The sequence below is a fragment of the Solanum tuberosum genome, unplaced genomic scaffold, assembly GCF_000226075.1.
Source record: "Solanum tuberosum cultivar DM 1-3 516 R44 unplaced genomic scaffold, SolTub_3.0 scf00051, whole genome shotgun sequence".
In the NCBI taxonomy this organism is placed as follows: domain Eukaryota; kingdom Viridiplantae; phylum Streptophyta; class Magnoliopsida; order Solanales; family Solanaceae; genus Solanum; species Solanum tuberosum.
In genome coordinates this window covers 1451466-1471141 of record NW_006238978.1, presented here as the reverse complement: position 1 = coordinate 1471141, position 19676 = coordinate 1451466, and the positions used below count along the sequence as shown (strand labels likewise).

The window sequence follows — 19676 nt, the reverse complement described above, 5'->3', positions numbered from 1 at the left end:
CAAAATTCATGGTAATCTTTTCGTATTTTTCATCCGCTTTGACATAAAAGAGTCGAATTCAGCATTTGTAGGTTATACGAGTGCCACAAATTTTTAATGTAGACATATTTCAATTACCATGATCTAAATTAGGTTATATATTTAGTCAGTTTGATCATGAAGTAGGCAACAAATAAATGACAAATTATATAATTAGATATACGTACTTTACTATCATATATATTATTATTATTATTATCTATATCTTTAAAATATTATGTATCTTAGTATACTAATTAAGAGTTTCCTACGTATCTTACACTTAGATACATGTATTTTTGCTATCAGATACACAAAAATATGGAGAGAGGCGAGATTGGGGATCAGAGGGAGGCGATCGGGATTCATATGTATCACAGATTAGGGGTGACAATTGGGCGGGTTGGGTCAAATATTTGGACGGGTCATCATAATGAGTTATTAAGACAACAATCGGGTCAAGACTCAATCCAACTCAAATTTGCTTGGGTCAAAATGGGTTAGGGAATGGGTTATATTACGGGTCAAGGCCTAACAACTCATTTTTTACTAAACTTAGAGTTTGTTTGGATTGACTTAAAAGCTGGTCAAACCTACTTTTAAGTTATTTTTAGCTTTTGTAAGTGTTTGACAAAGTTAAAAATAACTTCCTAAAAATAAGTTTAAAACCAAAAGTAGGTCTCCCCCTACTTTTTTATTTTTTGACTTAAAAGTTACTTTTTAAGTCAATCCATACGGACTCTTAATTGTTTTATTTTTTCTTTTAAACTATTTTAGTACCTAATAAAATTATTTTCTTCTTTATTATAGCTATATACAACATATCAAAAAAAAATTAAAAAGTTTTTTAAAATTATTTCGATAATATTTTTCATGAGCCAATTCGGGTTATATATCAACCCAATTTTTAATGGTTGAAATGGGTTGAGCATGAATGAGCGGGTTGGACGGATTGAGTTTGATTTTGTCACCCCTATCCCAAATACATGTGAATCACACGAGAATCAATATGTTGTTGATGATAATGATGTATTTCTGATTAAAATGTTTGTATTTAGTTTCCGTTCAATAATGAATTAGTAAGTTTGGTGTGAAAAAGAGTATATTGTCTTCACTCCTTATGGTATTCTTGTTATGCAATTTCTCTTAAAACGAACAACACTAATGTTTCACCATAATTATTTAATTTCCTTCTGCCCTTAATTAATTACTTGATCTCCATCTTTTTAGGATTTAATTATATGTTTAATTTTATAGTTCTGACTTCCAATACCAAATATTAATTAGTTTATTTTATGAGCTTTTAAAGTTACGTTGCATGTTAAACTCCATCGTTATGTGCAAAAGCATAGGCGGAGCTAAAGGGCGTTAGTCCGAACCCCTTTATATATTTAAAATTAAATATATATATATATATATATATATATTTATTCATATAAAAAAAAATTAAGAAAAAACGAAATTGCTACACTAGGTTTAAACTATGTTGACAATTTAAAAATTTTAAAAAAAAAAAACTAAAAATAAACATTGTCAATATATATGACTCAAATCAAAATGTCAGTATTGGAGTTTAGATTAAATTCGGATCATGCATGTACCATTTGAGGGTGGCGTTCTTAACATGATTTTCTCCATACTCAGAGCTCAACTCGAGACATGTGATATAGAATGGAGCAGTTCCACCACTACACTACAATAATCCATGTTGATGATTAATTAAAAAATCCTCGATTTTCATTAAGATGGCAATGTAATTCAATATTTGACCATACTCTATTTTTCTCTTGCAAACATGGCTGCACTCAACAAGTTTTTTATCGTTCTCTTCGCGATAACTATTGGTTCGTAATTCAATTTTTTTTTGTTACACTTCCTTGTATTACGTTATAATTGGATTCTTATAATAATATTTTTCTTAATATATACAGTTGATATGTTTGGAACATCAAATTTGCAAGTGATGGCTTTACGAGACTTGCAAATCAACGCAGAATTAGGAACAATACTGAAAATGAAGCTATTTCCCGATGTTAATATTTTGGGAGGTTGTTCTAATTCTTGCAAGACTAATAGTGATTGCAGTAGTGATGGATTTACTCTATGCAAATGGTGTTGGGAGAAGACGGACCTCTATGGTGATAAATACAAGTCATGTGGCGTATTGCCTTGAACTAATTATATATGAAATATCACGGATCAAAAATTAATATCGGTATCTGACGCTGTTATAATAAGTTTAATTTCATGTAATTTTTATTAAGAGTACATGTGTACGTACACTCTGCCCTCTTTAGAGTGGGATGTTATTATTATTGTTGATGATAAAATCGTTTGGTTCAATAATGGAATAATATGTTTGGTGTGATAAAAGAGTATATCGATCGTCGGATTAATTTTATGGTGCCACTAATAAACTTAAAACAATTGTTGGAAGTTGTAAAAAATACTCTCTATCAAAGTGTGCAATCAAATTATATCATAAGTAATAAATGTAGTTTTTAATTAATAATTAGGATTATTGTTACTACAAGTTATATTAGGATTATGTTATATTAAATTAATATTTTATTTATTTTGTCTTGTATTTACTGTATTTAGAGAGAGAAAAAAGGGGTGTGATCTTAATATATACGCATCTACATTTACATCTATATATGGGGTATAGTTTTTGAACACATTTAAACACGAGAGGTGCAGTAAACTTTCTATTTTTTATTCTATTTTAGAAAAAAATTCAAATAGGGATGGACCATTAATTAGTGAGTTTTTTTCCTGTATCGTTCCAATTTTATCGAATGTCCCCGTAGGGATCATTGATTAGTGTGTTTTTGATTGTGAAGGATAAATTTGTTTGTCCTTGTGTGATAAGGTAAGACTAAATCTCCTTCTGGTACTATATTCAAGCAATATGACATTCTAACAAAAGTTCAAGATCAATCCTTATAATATTCTTTTTATGTAATTTTCTTCTACTATTTTCTCATCGCATAAGGCCTATTTAAAAACAAGCACTTCGTATATGATTTATTTCATTCACAGAAATAGAATCTAAAATCTTTAACTAAAAATAAAGATATTGTATGCATTTATATTTCATCTTTTTGTGATGGTTAGATCACAATGTCAAGATAATGGTGTTACTGATTATTATATGTTGGATATAAAATAGAAAACTTACATAAATTTCACTAGTTTAGGAGTTAATTATTTAGATATATTCTAATTTGTAATATTACGTATTTTATCAAATTTTGGTTTGTTCTGATACGTCTAGATACATATATTTCGGAATATATGGGAGCAAAATTAGATGTAATTTATTCTAAATACATTGTATCTAAGTGGATTCTCATGTATCTTGGTTACATAACAAATCTCGCTCGCCTCCCTCACCTATCTCTCATCTTGCTAGCCACTCTCCTATGTATGTAGTATCCCCGATACATGTGAATCACACCAAATACATACAAACACATGTATCTAGTGTGCTTCGCATGAATCGAGGATACATAACAAAAACTCGCTCTCCTCCCTCTCTATCTCGCACTACAAAAGAAAGTGCGAATTACATGGGATTTTCTTGGGGATTAGCATGAATTCGATTCTGTAAAGCCGCATGGGTTTCTTAACGTCTTAGCTATCTACCCATGTGATCAAATTCATAATTAGATTCCCCATTCATTACCAGATTTCCCTAGACCTCACCCGACTCAGATTTCGTCCAAATCTGGACTAGGCTAGGAATTCCCAAGTCACTACTCAAAAGTTTTCTGGCCCCAATTCTTTCCCCATTGACTTTTCCCTAACGACGGGAACAAGTCGTTACAATAGAAGTGTATCTTCTTCAATATATGGTAGAAAACTCTTAATTAGTGGTAAAATACGTAATAATTTGAAAAAAAAAATTAATAATAGTATATATGATAGTGAAGTATGTCTAATTACGTAGTTTCTCGGATATAAAATACATGAGTTCCTTCTGACCTTAACTAATTACTTTATCACATTAATTTTTCTGATTTTTTTAATATTTAATTTTATAGCTCTGACTTCAAATAATCAAATATTAATTCTTTGATGAATTGTACATCTTACATGTTAGGCTTCCTCATTTAGTGCGAAGAATTATTTTTAAAATCCCCATATTTTTCTAGGGTGAAATTTTTTATTAATTTTCAACGCTTCAATTATAACTAGCTGCAATTTTATTTTTTTAATATGCAACGTGAAATGAACTCTCTTTATTTAATTTAGAAAAGGGCCATTATAGTAAGCATTTTAATTTAATTTAGTGCACCGGGGGGCTTATAAATATGATCCTTAATTCTCAATGAAAAAAATATAATCACCATACTCTATTTTTTTCTTGCAAATATGGCTGCAGTGAACAAGTTTGTTATCGTCGTTGTCCTTCTCTTCGCGATGACTATTGGTTCGTAATTTAATTTTTTTTGTTATATTCCCTTTATTATTTATTTAGTCTTACATTATAATTGGATTTTCTTATAATAATATTGTTCTTAATATATACAGTTGATATGTTTGGAACGTCAAATATGCAAGTGATGGCTCTTCGAGATTTGCAAATCAACGCAGAAAGAACAATAATGAAAATGAAGCTATTTTCCGATGTTAATATTTTGGGAGATTGTTCTAATTCTTGCAAGACTGATAGTGATTGCAGTGGCGGATTTACTCTATGCCAATGGTGTTGGGAGAAGACGGACTTTAATGGTCGTAAATACAAGACATGTAGCATGTTGCCTTGAACTAATTAATATATATCACGGATCGAAAATTAATATCGATCTCTAGTGTTTCTTTCAATAATAAGTTTCATGTATTTCAAATTAAAATGTTTGTATTTCGTATCCCTTCAATATTAATGGAGTAATATTTTGGTGTGAAAAAGAGTATATCGATATCCTCTTTGAATGGACTTAGCCAAAATTCTGGAAAATATATGCACACAAAAAACGTCCATAATCATTAAATTTTTTTTGATGATCTTAAAACGCCACAATATTTGTTGTGGTGTAAATTTGTTTCTACAAATAAAATACTTTAAATTAAAGAATAAATTTATCTTTTAAAAGTAGAAGTAAATTTGTTTTAGGTTTTCTTTATTCGTTGGTGCCCTCATTCCATGAACTGACGCATTATATTGTAGTGCATTTACTAAAAAATTACTATTATTTCATTGAAAAATGTTCGAATGAAATATATATTCAGACATATATTTTAATTGAATTTTTGGAAAAAGCAAAAAATAGTAATGTTTTTATACAAAAAAAAAATAGGAAGTTTCTCACTATTTCAATGAAAATTTGTTTCCCATCATGAATATTTTCTGTGAATTGGTTTGGTGAGAAATAACTGAGAAAATCATGATTTTATATAACACAAATTTTTCAGTAATTTAAAATTAAGAAAAAATAAAAAACCTTTTTTTCCTTGTAGTGAGCAACAAAGAAAGTTGTTCCCACCATTATTGATTCTTCATATTTCAGAACCAAAAACTGCGAAGAGGTTTTAACCAACCTGGCTTAACCAAGTTGTAACTTGACGTAAAGTATCTCAACTCACACATATTTTGATAAGATTTTTTTATTTTCAAGTTGGAGATTGATACGTGCTGACTACTGGTTATATAAATTAATTTATTTATTTATCACACATGCAATATAGCTTAATTTTATGTATTCAAGCTACTAGACTGATTAAATTTACTAGCAATAGTACTATTTCATTAACGTCCAATTGCCAACAATAATACAACGAGAAAGAAAATACTAAAGGCGGACTAAGACCTCATTTGTTTGTATTTAATAACTAAAATTTAATTAACTAAGATTATGAAATGTATTAAGTGCAAAAACTAAAGACTAAAATTGGAATAATTAAAATTCAGATATTCATTAAGTGTAAATAAATAATATTTTGGTTCGATCGATTAGTTGCTTTATAATCATTTGGCCATCTGGACCTACTGTCCAAATTCATCAATTTGAGTGATTTACAGATTATTTTTTTTTATCTCCTTAAATAGTGGACTTGAACTTTTAGTCCTGCTTAACATTGAAAAATAACATTTGTTTCGAAATATTGAGCACATAATAACTAGAACTTAGGTCGATAATGGGCGACATATATATATTGCCCAAACAATATTTTTAAGTTGGATCATTTTTAAAAGATTTTGTTATGTATATATCAAAAATAAAAGTTCAAGATCACTCCTTATCGTATTCTTGTTATATTCTCATCGCGTAAGATATATTAAAAAAAAAAACTTTCTTTACATGATTTTCTTTTAATCCACGCAGCTCGAATACAATATGTCTAATTTAAAGATGAAGATAACAATATCCATCCCATTATATTTTATTTTATTTTTGGAGATGCATGGTTAGATCAAGGTGTCAATACATTAATTAAATCCTTGAAGAATGGAGAGTTGAGTATATATTATTATATTATTTATATAAATATACATGAGTTCCTTCTTTGCAAGTTCTTAATATTAATAGCATAAATCAAACAACACTAATGTTTGACCATAATTATTTAATTAATTTCCTGCTGCCCTTAATTAATTACTTGATCTCCATCTTTTTTGGATTTGATTATATGTTTAATTTTATAGTTCTAACTCCCAAATACCTTTTTTTTTATGAGCTTCTAAAGTTATGTTGCATGTTACATGTGTGAAAGCATAGGCGGAGGTAATTAATCGGCGTTAGAGTTCATCCGAACCCTTTTATATATTTAAAATTAAAAAAATATAAAAAAAATTAAAGATTTCATTAAACCTTAAGAGAACTGTGTTATGCATTTGTATATTTCTCTCTATTCCATATTTTCATGCTACAACTTTGACTTTTTGTTAGGGAATTCATTCTGATGAAAACAAACGATTAATGTAATTAAAGTTAAATATTTATGATAACATTAGTTGGGTAACCCAATAGAAGTACGTAATACTAACTTGCTACACTAGATTTAAATTATGTTAATATTTTGGGAGGTTGTTCTAATTCTTGCAACACTAATATTTTGGGAGGTTGTTACTACAAGTTATATTAGGATTATGTTATATTAAATTGATATTTTATTTATTTTGTCTTGTATTTACTGTATTTAGAGAGAGAAAAAAGGGGTGTGATCTTAATATATACGCATCTACATTTCCATTTATATATGGGGTATAGTTTTTTAACACATTTAAACACGAGGTGCAGTAAACTTTCTATTTTTTATTTTATTTTTAACAAAAATCAAATAGGAATGGGCCATTAATTAGTGAGTTTTTTGGTGTATCGTTCCAATTTTATCGAAGGTCTCTCAAGGGACCATTAATTAGTGAGTTTTTGATTGACTGTTTTGTGAACGATAAATTTGTTTGTCCTTGTGTGGTAAGGTAAAGACTAAATCTCCTTATAATATTCTTTTTGTGTAATTTTCTTCGACTAGTTTCTCATCGCATAAGACTTATTTAAAAACAAGCACTTCGTACATGATTTTTTTCATTCACAAAAATCAAATCTAAAATCTTTAACTAAAAATGAAGATATCATATTCATTTCATCTTTTATCTCTTTGTGATGGTTAGATCACAATGTCAAGATAATGGTGTTATTGAATATTATATGTTGGATATAACATAGGAAACTCACATAAATCTCACTCTTTTTGGAGTTAATTATTTAGATACATTCTAGTTTGTAATATTACGTATTTTATCAAATTTTGGTCTGTCTAAATATATTTTGATACGTCCATATACATATATATCTCGAGGTATATGGGGTTAAAATTAGGTGTAATTTATTCTAGATACATTGTACCAAGTGGATTCGCATGTATCTGGGATAAATAACAAATCTCGCTCGCCTCCCTTGCCTATCTCCCATTTTGCTACCACTCTCCTATGTATGTAGCCTCAATACATGCAAATCACACTAAATACATACAGATACATGTATAGTGTGATTCTCATGTATCGGAGATATATACATAACAAAATCTCACTCACCTCCCTCTTTATCTCGCTCGCTTCTCTCCCTATTTTAGTGTTTATGGTAGCAAAACTACATGTATAGAAGTGTATCTTCCTCAATATATGGTAGGAAACTTTCAATTAGAGGTAAGATACGTAATAATTAAAAAATATTTAATAATAATATATATCGTAGTGAAATATGTGTAATTACTAGTTTCTCCAATATTAAATACATGAGTTCCTTCTGCCCTTAACTAATTACTCGATCACATTTTTTCTGATTTTTTAATATTTAATTTTATAGCTCTGACTTCAAATAATCAAATATTAATTCTTTGATGAATTGTTAAAGTTATCTTACATGTTAGGCTTCCTCATTAAGTGCGAAAAAATATCTTATAACTGGATTCTTATAATAATATTGTTTTTAATATATATATATACAGTTGATATGTTTGAACCGTCAAATTTGCAATAATTTGAATTTTACCAGATTTTGATGTGTAGATATGTCGAGATAGATGTTTTTTGAGATACATGGAGTCGAAATTAGGAGCACTTTATTCTACATACAATGTATCCTAGTAGATTCGCACATACCTAAGATCCATAGGCAAAATCTTGTGCGTCTCTCTCATATGCATCTGCTATTCTAGATACATGTGGATGACTCAATATACATAAAGATACATGTATATATCTAGTATGATTTGTATTTATCTTGAATACATGACTATTCCCTCCCCATCTCTAGATAGATGTATTTTTGCTATAAGATATAATAAAATAGGGAGAGAGACGAATGAGATGGGAGTCCAGAGCCAAAAGGGCAAAAAAAAAATTATCAAAAATTCCAAAAGGGCACATCATATTTTTTTTAAACCAAAAATTCCTCTGACACATATTAACGTCGTGTACTCCGTTAAAACTAAAGTTCGCTGTCAGGGCAGCGATTTTTGTCCAATTTTTTTTTCTTTTTTTTTCACTAAAATTGCTGGCACAGTAGCGATTTTGTAACTCTAATATTTTTTTCCTCCAACTAATATCGCTGCTATGGCAGCGTTTTCATAGAAAAAAATATTGGCAGCTTTTTTGGAAAATCGCTGTCATGGCAGCTTTTTTGGAAAATCGCTGTCTTGGCAGCGTTTTCCATAAAAAAAAAAAAATTGAAAATCTTTCTTAATTATTTTTTTAAAATTTATGAAAGAACAATTATTTTTTGAAAAAATTGCTGACAGAGAGCCTGATTCCACCCAAAATGTTGGACTCGACGTAAAATCATCAAAATGAGGCACGAACTTTAATCGGTGTCGAATTAGGCTGTCTTTTCAATGATTTTTGTTAAAAAAAATTATTTTTTAATAAAACGCTGCCTTGTTTTCAAAACGAAAAAATAATAATTAAGAAAAAAGATTTTTAAAAAAAAATTGAAGAGAAACGAATTTAAAAAAAAGAAAAAAATTAACTAAAAACCTGCCAAGGCAGCAATTTTCAGCCATTTGGCAGCTTTTTATAAAAAAAAAATATATATATATATATCTTGAAATCGCTGCCTTGGCAGAGATTTTGGAGAAACAAATTTTTTTAAAAAAAAAAATTGCTGCCTTGGCAGCGATTTTGGCAGAAATATTTTTTTGATTTTTATTTTTTTTTGAAATTTCTGTCAACTAGTCAACATCTGATTGTAAATTTATTTATTTTAAATTCGTTTGCTAACAATATTAACTGGTTGACAGAAATTTAAAAAAAATAAAATCCAAGGCAGCGATTTTAAATTTTATTTTTTTTTACAATTAGATGTTGACTAGCTGACAGAAATTTCAAAACAAAAATAGTTCCATCAAAATCACTGCAAAGGAAGCGATTTCTAAAATTAAAAAAAAAATTCCACAAAATTTATAATAACGCTGCAACAACAGCAATTTTAAAATAAATTAACGCCAAAAAAATAAAATAAATTTGCTTTTATAATAACACTTCAATAGCAGCGATTTTCATTTTTAAAAAAAAATTCGCAAAAATGCTGCACGGGCAGCGATTTTAATTTTTTTATTTTATTTTTACAATCAGATGTTGACTAGTTGACAGAAAATTCAAAAAATAAAATAAAATAAAAAAATATTTCTACCAAAATCGCAGCTAAGACAACTATTTTTTTAAAAAAAAAAAAAACTTGTTTCTCTAAAATCACTGCCAAGGTAGCGATTTCAAGATATATATATATATATTTTTATTTTTTTTTCTAAAAAGCTGCCAAATGGCTGAAAATTGCTGCCTTGGCAGTTTTTTAGTTAATTTTTTTTAAAAATAAAATTGTTTCTTTTCAATTTTTTATTTTTTTTAAAATCGTTTTTCTTTAAAAAAAAATCGTTTTGAAAACAAGGCAGCGTTTTTATTAAAAAATAATTTTTTTTAACAAAAATCGCTGAAAAGGCAGCCTAATTTGACACCGATTATAGTTCATGCCTCAATTTGATGATTTCTACGTCGAGTCCAAATTTTTGGGTGGAATCAGGCTCCATGTCATTAATTATTTCTAAAAATAGTTGTTCTTTCATAAAACTTTAAAAGAAAAAATTAAAAAAAGATTTTCAAAATTTTATTTTTTTTATGGAAAACGCTGCCAAGGCAGCGATTTTCTAAAAAGCCTGCCAATTTTTTTTTTCTATGAAAGCGCTGTCATAGCAGCGATATTAGTTGGAAGAAAAAATATTAGAGTTAAAAAATCGCTGCTGTGCCAGCAATTTTAGTGGAAAAAAAAAGAAAAAAAAAATTGGACAAAAATCGCTGCCCTGGCAGGGATTTTATTTTTAACAGAGTACACGGCGTTAATAGGTGTCAGAGGAAAATTGCTCCTGTTAATATGTGACAGGAGCGATTTTGCCCTTTTGGTTTTAAAAAAATATGATGTGCCCTTTTGGAATTTTTGGTAATTTTTTTTGCCTTTTGACTCTGGACTCCCATCTCATTCGTCTCTCTCCCCTATTTTATTATATCTTATAGCAAAAATACATCTATCTAGATATATCTTCGTACCATAATTAATCTAAAAAGGTTTATTTATGTAAGAATTCCAACCAGAAAGGTATATACCAAATGTAGCTCATTTCTAATAAAGCCCATAGTACATAATACATAACACCTTGCAACGTTTTCGTCACTCATTTACATAACACTTTTCAAGCTTTAATAAAACATTGAGTCAAAATGAGTCGAGTTAATAGATAAGTAAGTTATTGAATTTTAGTATACTGAATCTTTAAATTCTCATGTCATATAAAAGATAATGTATGTAACGTAAGTACTCATTCAAAAATAATAATTAAAAAAGAATGTAACTCGAGAATACAATTATTACCTGCTACAACCGGTAAACGTTCAACTTCCATATGTTTCTTGTAATCGTGAGCTTCAAACATTGGTGTTGATTTCAGTGCAAAACCTTGACAAATTAGCAATCTCTTTGCTTCTTTTTTACCTTAGATTCATTGTATGTTCGACCTTAATTAAACAAAACATATATCCACTACAAGTATTTTCTCTTTAATTTTTTTAAAATTACTTTTAATTTTAATATACTGACAGCGCAAACAAATTTTTATACGTAAATAATAACTATAGGTAACCATAAAATGTTAATATTAGTAACTTGTAAAATAAGACAGGTCAAGAGCAAGAATAAGGGGTGGAACCAGTGTTAAAGTTTTGAATTCGATAGAACGCAATAACTTTACTTAAATTAAATCTTATATTTGTATTAAAATTTTAATTTAATAAGTAATTTTTTTTACCCAAAACTCACAAACTTAGACCACATGAATGAAATCTGATGAATTTTTTTTCCTTACACCTAACTCATGAGTCATCATCAGAACTGACTTCTAAGAGCTTTGTCCCACAATTACCTCTCTTCAATACGTTTTTATACAATAGCTTGTAAACTTACATAAAAATATAATTATTTCTTCAATACGTTTATAAATAATAGCACATAAACTTACACAGAAAAAGTAAATTACGTTAGACAAATCTAATGCGATGAACTTGATTGAAAAGATGTTGACAAAGAAAATCGATCTCTAACCTCTCAACTAGAGGCGTATCCAGGATTTCGGCTAGATGGGTGCACGATTACGAAAAAATATATTTTAAATATAAATTTGATCAATTTGACTTTTAGTTCGTATATGAACCATTAAATTTTAAAAATTATAGATTCAAAATGTATAATACTACTAGTTTTAAATTTTAATATACACATTTGATTTAATTATATAAAAAATTTACAATGTTAAATTTTTTAGGAATTTTCAATGTAACACACTTGAAAATTTTGAAAGATTAAAGGAAAAAAACAAAAGCAAAATTAGTTGAAACGTCAAAAGTGTAACCGATAACCACTTGGAAAGGTGTTACTCACAGAGACAAGATAGATATAAGATTTAAATTTATATCCTCACTTAGAGAGGTGCACCCAATCATCATCGCATTATTATATGATATACTTTGAACATGGGTTCACACATCTATATTTAAATATTTTTTTAAAATATAACACTACTATACATGATCTAGAGAGGGGAGCATGGGTTCACGTGAACCCACGGCACCCCCTCTAGATACGCCTCTGCTCTCAACCACCTCTTTATTACTTGTGATATTTTTCGGCTACTTGTCTCGTAAACGTTGGGGACTATTTTTATAGAAAACGCTTCTGAACTTGGCACAACTTATTAGTTCGTCTTCGAACTGTTGATAGTCTTAAAAACATTTTTTTATTTGACTAACTAAACTTAGATACAACCCACAATCTGTAACATGACATAACAAGTGACCTTAAACTCTTGTAAGAGCATGAGACTCTTAATAAAAAAATCAAGAGAAGTGTTTAAAACACCCCTAAACTTGGCGAGAATTTAGGGGTGTATCATGTTATAAGATCAATGGTGTATTTAAGTCCAGTTAGTTAAGTAAATCTACAATCAAGAAAGTTAATCGTTTTACTGGTTGAGAGGTAATTTTTTTTTCTTTCTTAATTATCTAGTAGCTAGGATTTGTGGACAAGATAGTGCTAGGACGAATTCTATCGTCAAAAAATTACGTTATATATATATAAAATCATATATTTTTATATATGCTTATATAGTAATATATACTTCTTTACGTGTTTATTTCTTTATTCAAGGTCGAACAGACAATGAGACAAAGGTTAACAGCAAAAAGGACTGCTCACTTGACAAGCATGGCATGGAAATCACTCACCATATAAGTTCCATCTTCAATAAATCTTCAAAACAAAAACAATTAAAGAAAATTTATCAGTAAAAAAGAAACTCAATTTATAGTATTAATTAATAATTAAGAAATCAATCACTATCTCTTTCTTTCCTTTAGCTCTAGTTCGATCACGTGAATTTTAAAGTTAGAAACTTTAAACTTGAAATTTGAAAATTTAAGTTTTTAGAGTTGTTTTAGACATGTATTTTTCTCGAAGAATTTGTTAGTGGAAGTCCAAAAACGCAAAAATTGATCGGAGCTAGTTTTTGAGAACTTGAAATTAAAATATTTTAAAATTCAAATTTCCATAGTTAAACAGATAATAAATTTTTAAAAATTAATCCAAAATCTATAATCAAACGATAATCAATTAAATATAAATGAGGGAGAAGTAGTACCTTGTTTGAACTTTTTGAAGATAAATTGGAGAACAATTTATGTATCTATTGGAGTTGTTGTTCTTTAAGTTCTTCTCGAGGGGCTTTATTTATAGAAAAAACTAAATGTAGGGTCCATCATAGTTTGCATCTAAACACGTGGAACGATGCTATAACTTTGACTCACGGGTAAATTCATCATAATTTATATAGATCAAATCTTTTAATAATAACATCGTTTATATTTTTAAAAAACCTTTCATTATTTTTAATATTTTGTAACTTAATTATACTAAAACACTTAATCAATGAAGATTTTTTTCATTCTCGAAGTTCAAACCAAACATTTACATTGGAACTTCTCCACCTACACATAAATTAGTGTACTTAGAGAAATGGTTAAAAATTCCAACTAACCATTTTTCTTACTTCTTTGAATGGTCAAGAATTATTTGGAAAAGTATCCCTACCTACCCCCTTTTTAGGTAGAAAGTCATGTAAGATTTAAAAAAAAAAAAAATTAAAATCCCCTAATGTCTGATTTACGTGGCACGAGTGAAATTTTAAGTTAATTAATTTATTCTGTTAGTATTATTTTAATATGCCTCTTAAATAGCTAATTTTATCGTAATTTTTAAAATATTAGTTTTTTATATTAAAAAAATTTAAAAATTTAATATTTGAATTCACAGTTAAATTTTAAAAATTTAAATTACGACACATAATTTAGTAGTCCTTTTATTTGAATTGAATAGCAATAAACAAGAGGAGAGAAATGACAATTGACAAGTAGAGTTAGCTGCCCCCCGCGATGCTAAGAACCACCAATGCATATTGGTCACCAACCTAGTTGTGATCTCTTATTTTAATCAAACATTTCGATTTTAGTCTTTTAAAAATGAAAAAAAATATCAAAAAAAAAAATTTTATAATACGCGAATTTAAATTTATATCAGTATAAATATCAGACATCGAGACATTTACTATTATACAAGTTAGAGCCAAATTATTTCACCTACACATGATTTGGTGTACTTGAGATATGGTGAAGATTCCAATTAACTATTTTTCTCACTTCTTTGAGAAAAATCTCTACCTACCCCTTTTTAGGTAGTGAGTGGAAACTTTGTATTATCACAAAAAATAAAATAAATAAATAAAGTGGCAATTTTATTTGAATAGCAATAAATTAAACAAGAAGAGAGAGATGACAAGTATAGTTGGCTGGCCCTCGTGATGCTAAGAACTAGTATAAGTGGGTAAATATATTATAACTTTTTAAACATATTGGTCAAAATAATAAATTTTACAAAATAAAAATAAAAATATGTTCTTTAATTGGCAATATTTGGCATAACATTTAATTATCCTAATGTCACTACTTAATCATATATATGTGAGTATTTAGCAAGATTGCTTCATGGATTTATTATTTGAACTACGTTATCATTGAGTTAAGAAATGTCTTCTGTTTGTATTTGTGATATGCAATTATAAATCTCTCTTCACTCTCATTTTATGTTTCGATATAAGACATATCCGTCTAATATATTAGTCTTTCTCTATGGTTGTCTTCATTTGGCCCTCATATCGAATGAGTGACACACCTAAACTTGACGTACTTTATGTGATACGCATTTGAATATTTTTTTTCTAATTACCTTTATCTCAAGTTGTAATTAGGACAAAAAATAATTTCAGTAGGCACCTAATAAACAAGCCCAAGTTACATACTATGACTTCTAGATTCTTGGTGGAATAAGCTTTTCTCCCCCACCAATTTCCTTTATCTTCCTCCTACACAAACCTCACCAACCTTTCTTTTTTCATGGCTATATGTTGAGATCATGTGGTCCACTTATTTATTCTTTTCTTATAAATAAATAAAATCTTATTTATTAAAAAAAAAAAAAGATTCTCTAGTAGTATTTTTTTTTAAAAAAAAAGCATCTTGAAACTATATTTACTTTTACAAGAAGACAAAATATGATGATATACTAAAAATATTTCATGGGAAAGATAGCATAAAAAGACAAGCTTTATAAAATGTTTTGTTGGTTATTTGCGACTCTCTCATGAAAGTTGGGAAACTTTGAGCCACTAATGGGAACTACCACATATTATATGGTACTTAACATAATGCATTTTTTTTTAAAAAAAATGTTGGCTTAATACATATTACATAGTTAGCTTCTTGAATTTATCAGGATATTTCATTTTTGACATTAAAACTAAATTTTGTACCAATTGAACACATCAATTCCTAATAAACTATTTAAATTAGACATTTTTAATTCAATATTTTTAAAGAGTGTTTGTGTGTACGTATTTTCATTCATCTATTAGATAATTAAGTTAATCATACAAAATATCCCATCTCCTTTCATTGTACACATCAACCTCAAGTAGTAAATGTTTGGGGGTTTACGGCTTATTGAGGTGTGAATGTGTATAATTAAAAAAAAAAAACATATTTTGTATAGTTAAGTTAACTACCTAATAGACGAATAAGAACACACATAAAAAATCAAAATTTAAACGAAAAGTATCCAACTAGAACACTTTTTTAGTAGCTAAGGGGTTTAACTAAAACATAACTTAAGGAGTTGATTATGTACTAATTTCTCTTTTATAACTCATAATATGATGCTACACGATATTCTAATTAAAGATCAATCCCGAAATACTGTTATCCTATTAAGAAGAAAAATCAGATATACAATCAACTGAGTGCCTAATAAATGTTTTCTTAAAAAAAACACAAAATTACTTAATCCTATTTACAGAATCTTTTATTTTAATGGTCCACATCTAAAAAAAATTTTAAAAACTTTTCTGTTTCTTAAAGTGATTGAAGGAAAATTCACAGCCAAATATACCACCTACCAACATGAATTTGTATGCAAGTGTAAATGTGCGTGTAACAAAATTAGAGCTACACAAAGTTTTATTTGTTGACAAGTAACCTGTACCTACTATTTTTCGAATGCGCACAAAATAAATCTCATTTAATATAATATCTAACAAATCACATCAGAAAGATGAATTACATTATACAATTTTTATGTGACGATCTTGATCAAGAAAACATGCAAGAGCTTTCGAACATGAGGTCCCTCATTTGATATTTATAAATTTTGTCCAATATGTTAATGTTTATATTAATTTAGACATTTGAGTTTAGAAAATGTCACTTAATTAGCTTCATAAGAATTGATCATGTTTCGGCTTTGTCTTTAAAAAAATGATCATTTATCACAAAGTTTCATATTAATTTTACAAGTGAAAATTCGTGACAAATTTTGAAGTTTCACGTATGAAATTAGAAGTTTTATGAGTCTATGACACTTAACAATGATTATTTTTTGAATTATAAGGAAATGATTATTGTGAATTTCATCTGAAAAATAATAGCACGACTAATTTGATTTTGTGTTGAACCATTTAAAGAGATAAAAGACTTCCTAAATTACTAAGAAGTTTTTAGCTCTCTTAAATGTGGAGAAACTTGCACTATATTTATCAAGGATTGTGACCTTGTGTTAATGCATATGTGCTAAAAATAGATCCCAAAAGTTCACTTACAAAAAAATTAATACGAAAAGGACCTTTATCATTTTATTTTATTTTAATTTTTGAATTTCTATTTTATTTTGTTTCCTGTAAAAATATTGGCAAAATTGTATGAAATAGCAAATTATTAATTCAAATTAAATGATGTTATAGTCATAGTTTATTTTATTTGTAATTCGCAGCAAATATCCCCTTTTTTTGTCATTTGGTTCGATATACAATTATCCATTCGGTAAAAACAAATGTATAAAATGTGTTTGTATTTGTATAAGCGAGAGAAAAGTGTATATACAAATACATATATTTATATTTCGTCCTATACATTTATAATTATACAAATACATATCTTATTATACAAATTACAATGTATAAATGAATTTATACAAAACTGAACAATTTGTATAAAATTGGACGTATCTAGCAAATTATACAAATCAAAAGCTCCATAGCAAACATAAAATTTTCAATGGAGTGCAATTATGCAAACTATAGTTATAACATACAAATATGATTTTTATGTTTGTTATATGTGAAAGTTGCTCAAAAATATTTATAGCGAAAAGAAAGACTATATTTCAGAAAAAGTATGGGCCTAAGTTATCTCTTAGAGAAGGCCCAACATGGTAGGGAGGAGCTGTAGTCAGAAATCTATTAGCCCAAATGAAGCCCAAAAGCATAAAGGAGTCGCGATATTCGCGCTTATGCACTTATTTTGTGTTGGTCTTTAACTTATGCCCCTCATGACAAACGAGAAAACTTTGGGTCATAAGTATATATTTTCGTATAATAACATTTCTCAAGTTATATCCCGCATGAAATTCAGTTGTTGAATATTTTGCTTGCTTCAGACTCCCTTTCTTCGTTTGGATAAGGTAGAGATGATATAATAGGACTTGCATAGTGGAGTTATTTGAACTCTAAACATTGAAGTTATTTGAAGATGTTTGATCATGATGTTGTTTTTAAAACAAAATATTAGCGTTGGCATATAAAAATTTGCATAAATCAACCTAATATCAAGAGGAAACTAATTAAACAGCTATTGGTTTATAAGTAATTATTTGCAACAAATTTTTAGTAATAGAAAATAAATTATAATTACAAATAAAATATAAAGAACATAAATTTTATTGATAAACATTGTGGGTACTATTTGGGTACAAATTTGTTTATCGGTTGATTCTTCTCTCCTAAAATTTCGCGGTAATTCGAGAGTCGTTAATGACATATTTCTTGAACTAGGATAGATTGGACCTCCTTGTGATTTATTTGACCTCCTTAAAAGAATTTTATGGATATTCTTGAAATATTTGGTTATCAAGAAGAATACGACAAATCTTGATCTCTTTATGAATATCCCAAGAGTTTATGAGATATTCGAGATTCCTCTTCAGAAAGAAAAATATATTACCTTTTATATAAGCATAAGCTAGGGTTTAGGGTAGAGTAGCCTCCAAAAACCCTAATTGAAATTGAAATCATCATGTAGAGTTCCAACTAGAATTGAACATGTCTCTTAGAGTCTCATACAATTTCGATATCTACACCATTGAACACGTCTTGTAGAGTCTCAACTGAAATTAAACGCCCATAAACTTTTGATGTCTTACAGTATCCAAACACAAGCTCATAGAAGAAACAAAGCATATTCAATTAAAAAAGATGTGCTTCTCTATTAAATTCTACTATAGCCAACTCAACATGAAAATACAAAGAAACAAAAATGTACTATATAAATATATTCACTAATTAAGGACATAATATATAATCTTGAGGAAAATTAAACTTTCTAAAATTAGGATCAAGCTTGTTATGACATAGAGATGGACCAGAAGGTGGCACTGGTCCTCTTGGAAGTTGATTTAGTAACAATTTTGCATAATCCAATTTCTCCTTCATAGCTCTTATGCTTTCAACAACTCTAATTGGATGATCCATTGTTGTAATAGTACTAAGTAGAAGAATAATTACCAAACCCCTCATCATAAGAATAATATCAATCATACAAAAAAAATCGACGATGGACGAGACTCTGAAAGAATGGCTTTCTGTTGAGGTTATTTTTGATAGGCTCGTGAACAATCAAACAATTTGATTGAAAAAAACCTAGTGAAAAAGAACAAAGAATTTGCTTACAAAGGGGAATGGAATGGATCAAATGAGTTGTTGGAAATGTGGGAATACAAATATATACTTACAATTTTTGCAAGACTAAAAAATTATAATTATTACATTAAAATAAATTAGGGGGCTACTTTTTTTATTATTATTTGGAAGACTTTGAATTTGGTTTTTAGAAGTCACAAGTTGAATGATGAAAGTGTTAGCAGACAATTTAGAAGTGGGGAGGAAAATGGACATGTCATTTTCTTTCGAGTATAATATAATAATGTATAGTATAAAATGTATTCACACAGACCAAAAAA

General features: G+C 28.2%; 1 protein-coding gene across 1 annotated transcript; it reads left to right on the top strand.

Moving 5' to 3' along the window:
* Window positions 1-4379: 4379 nt before the first annotated feature.
* Window positions 4380-4917, top strand: LOC102585571 (fruit-specific protein-like). The gene is made up of 2 exons (XM_006344262.2): window positions 4380-4453; window positions 4555-4917. Exons 1-2 carry the CDS (start codon window positions 4396-4398, stop codon window positions 4788-4790), a joined length of 294 nt encoding a protein of 97 aa, XP_006344324.1. The 5' UTR covers window positions 4380-4395; the 3' UTR covers window positions 4791-4917.
* The last annotated feature ends 14759 nt before the right edge of the window (window positions 4918-19676 follow it).

Coding starts and splice junctions, on each gene's coding strand:
- LOC102585571 (XM_006344262.2), top strand. CDS start 4,396: ATGGCTGCAGTGAACAAGTTTGTTATCGTCGTTGTCCTTCTCTTCGCG. Junction 4,454..4,554: donor TCTCTTCGCGATGACTATTG/GTTCGTAATTTA, acceptor TAATATATACAG/TTGATATGTTTGGAACGTCA.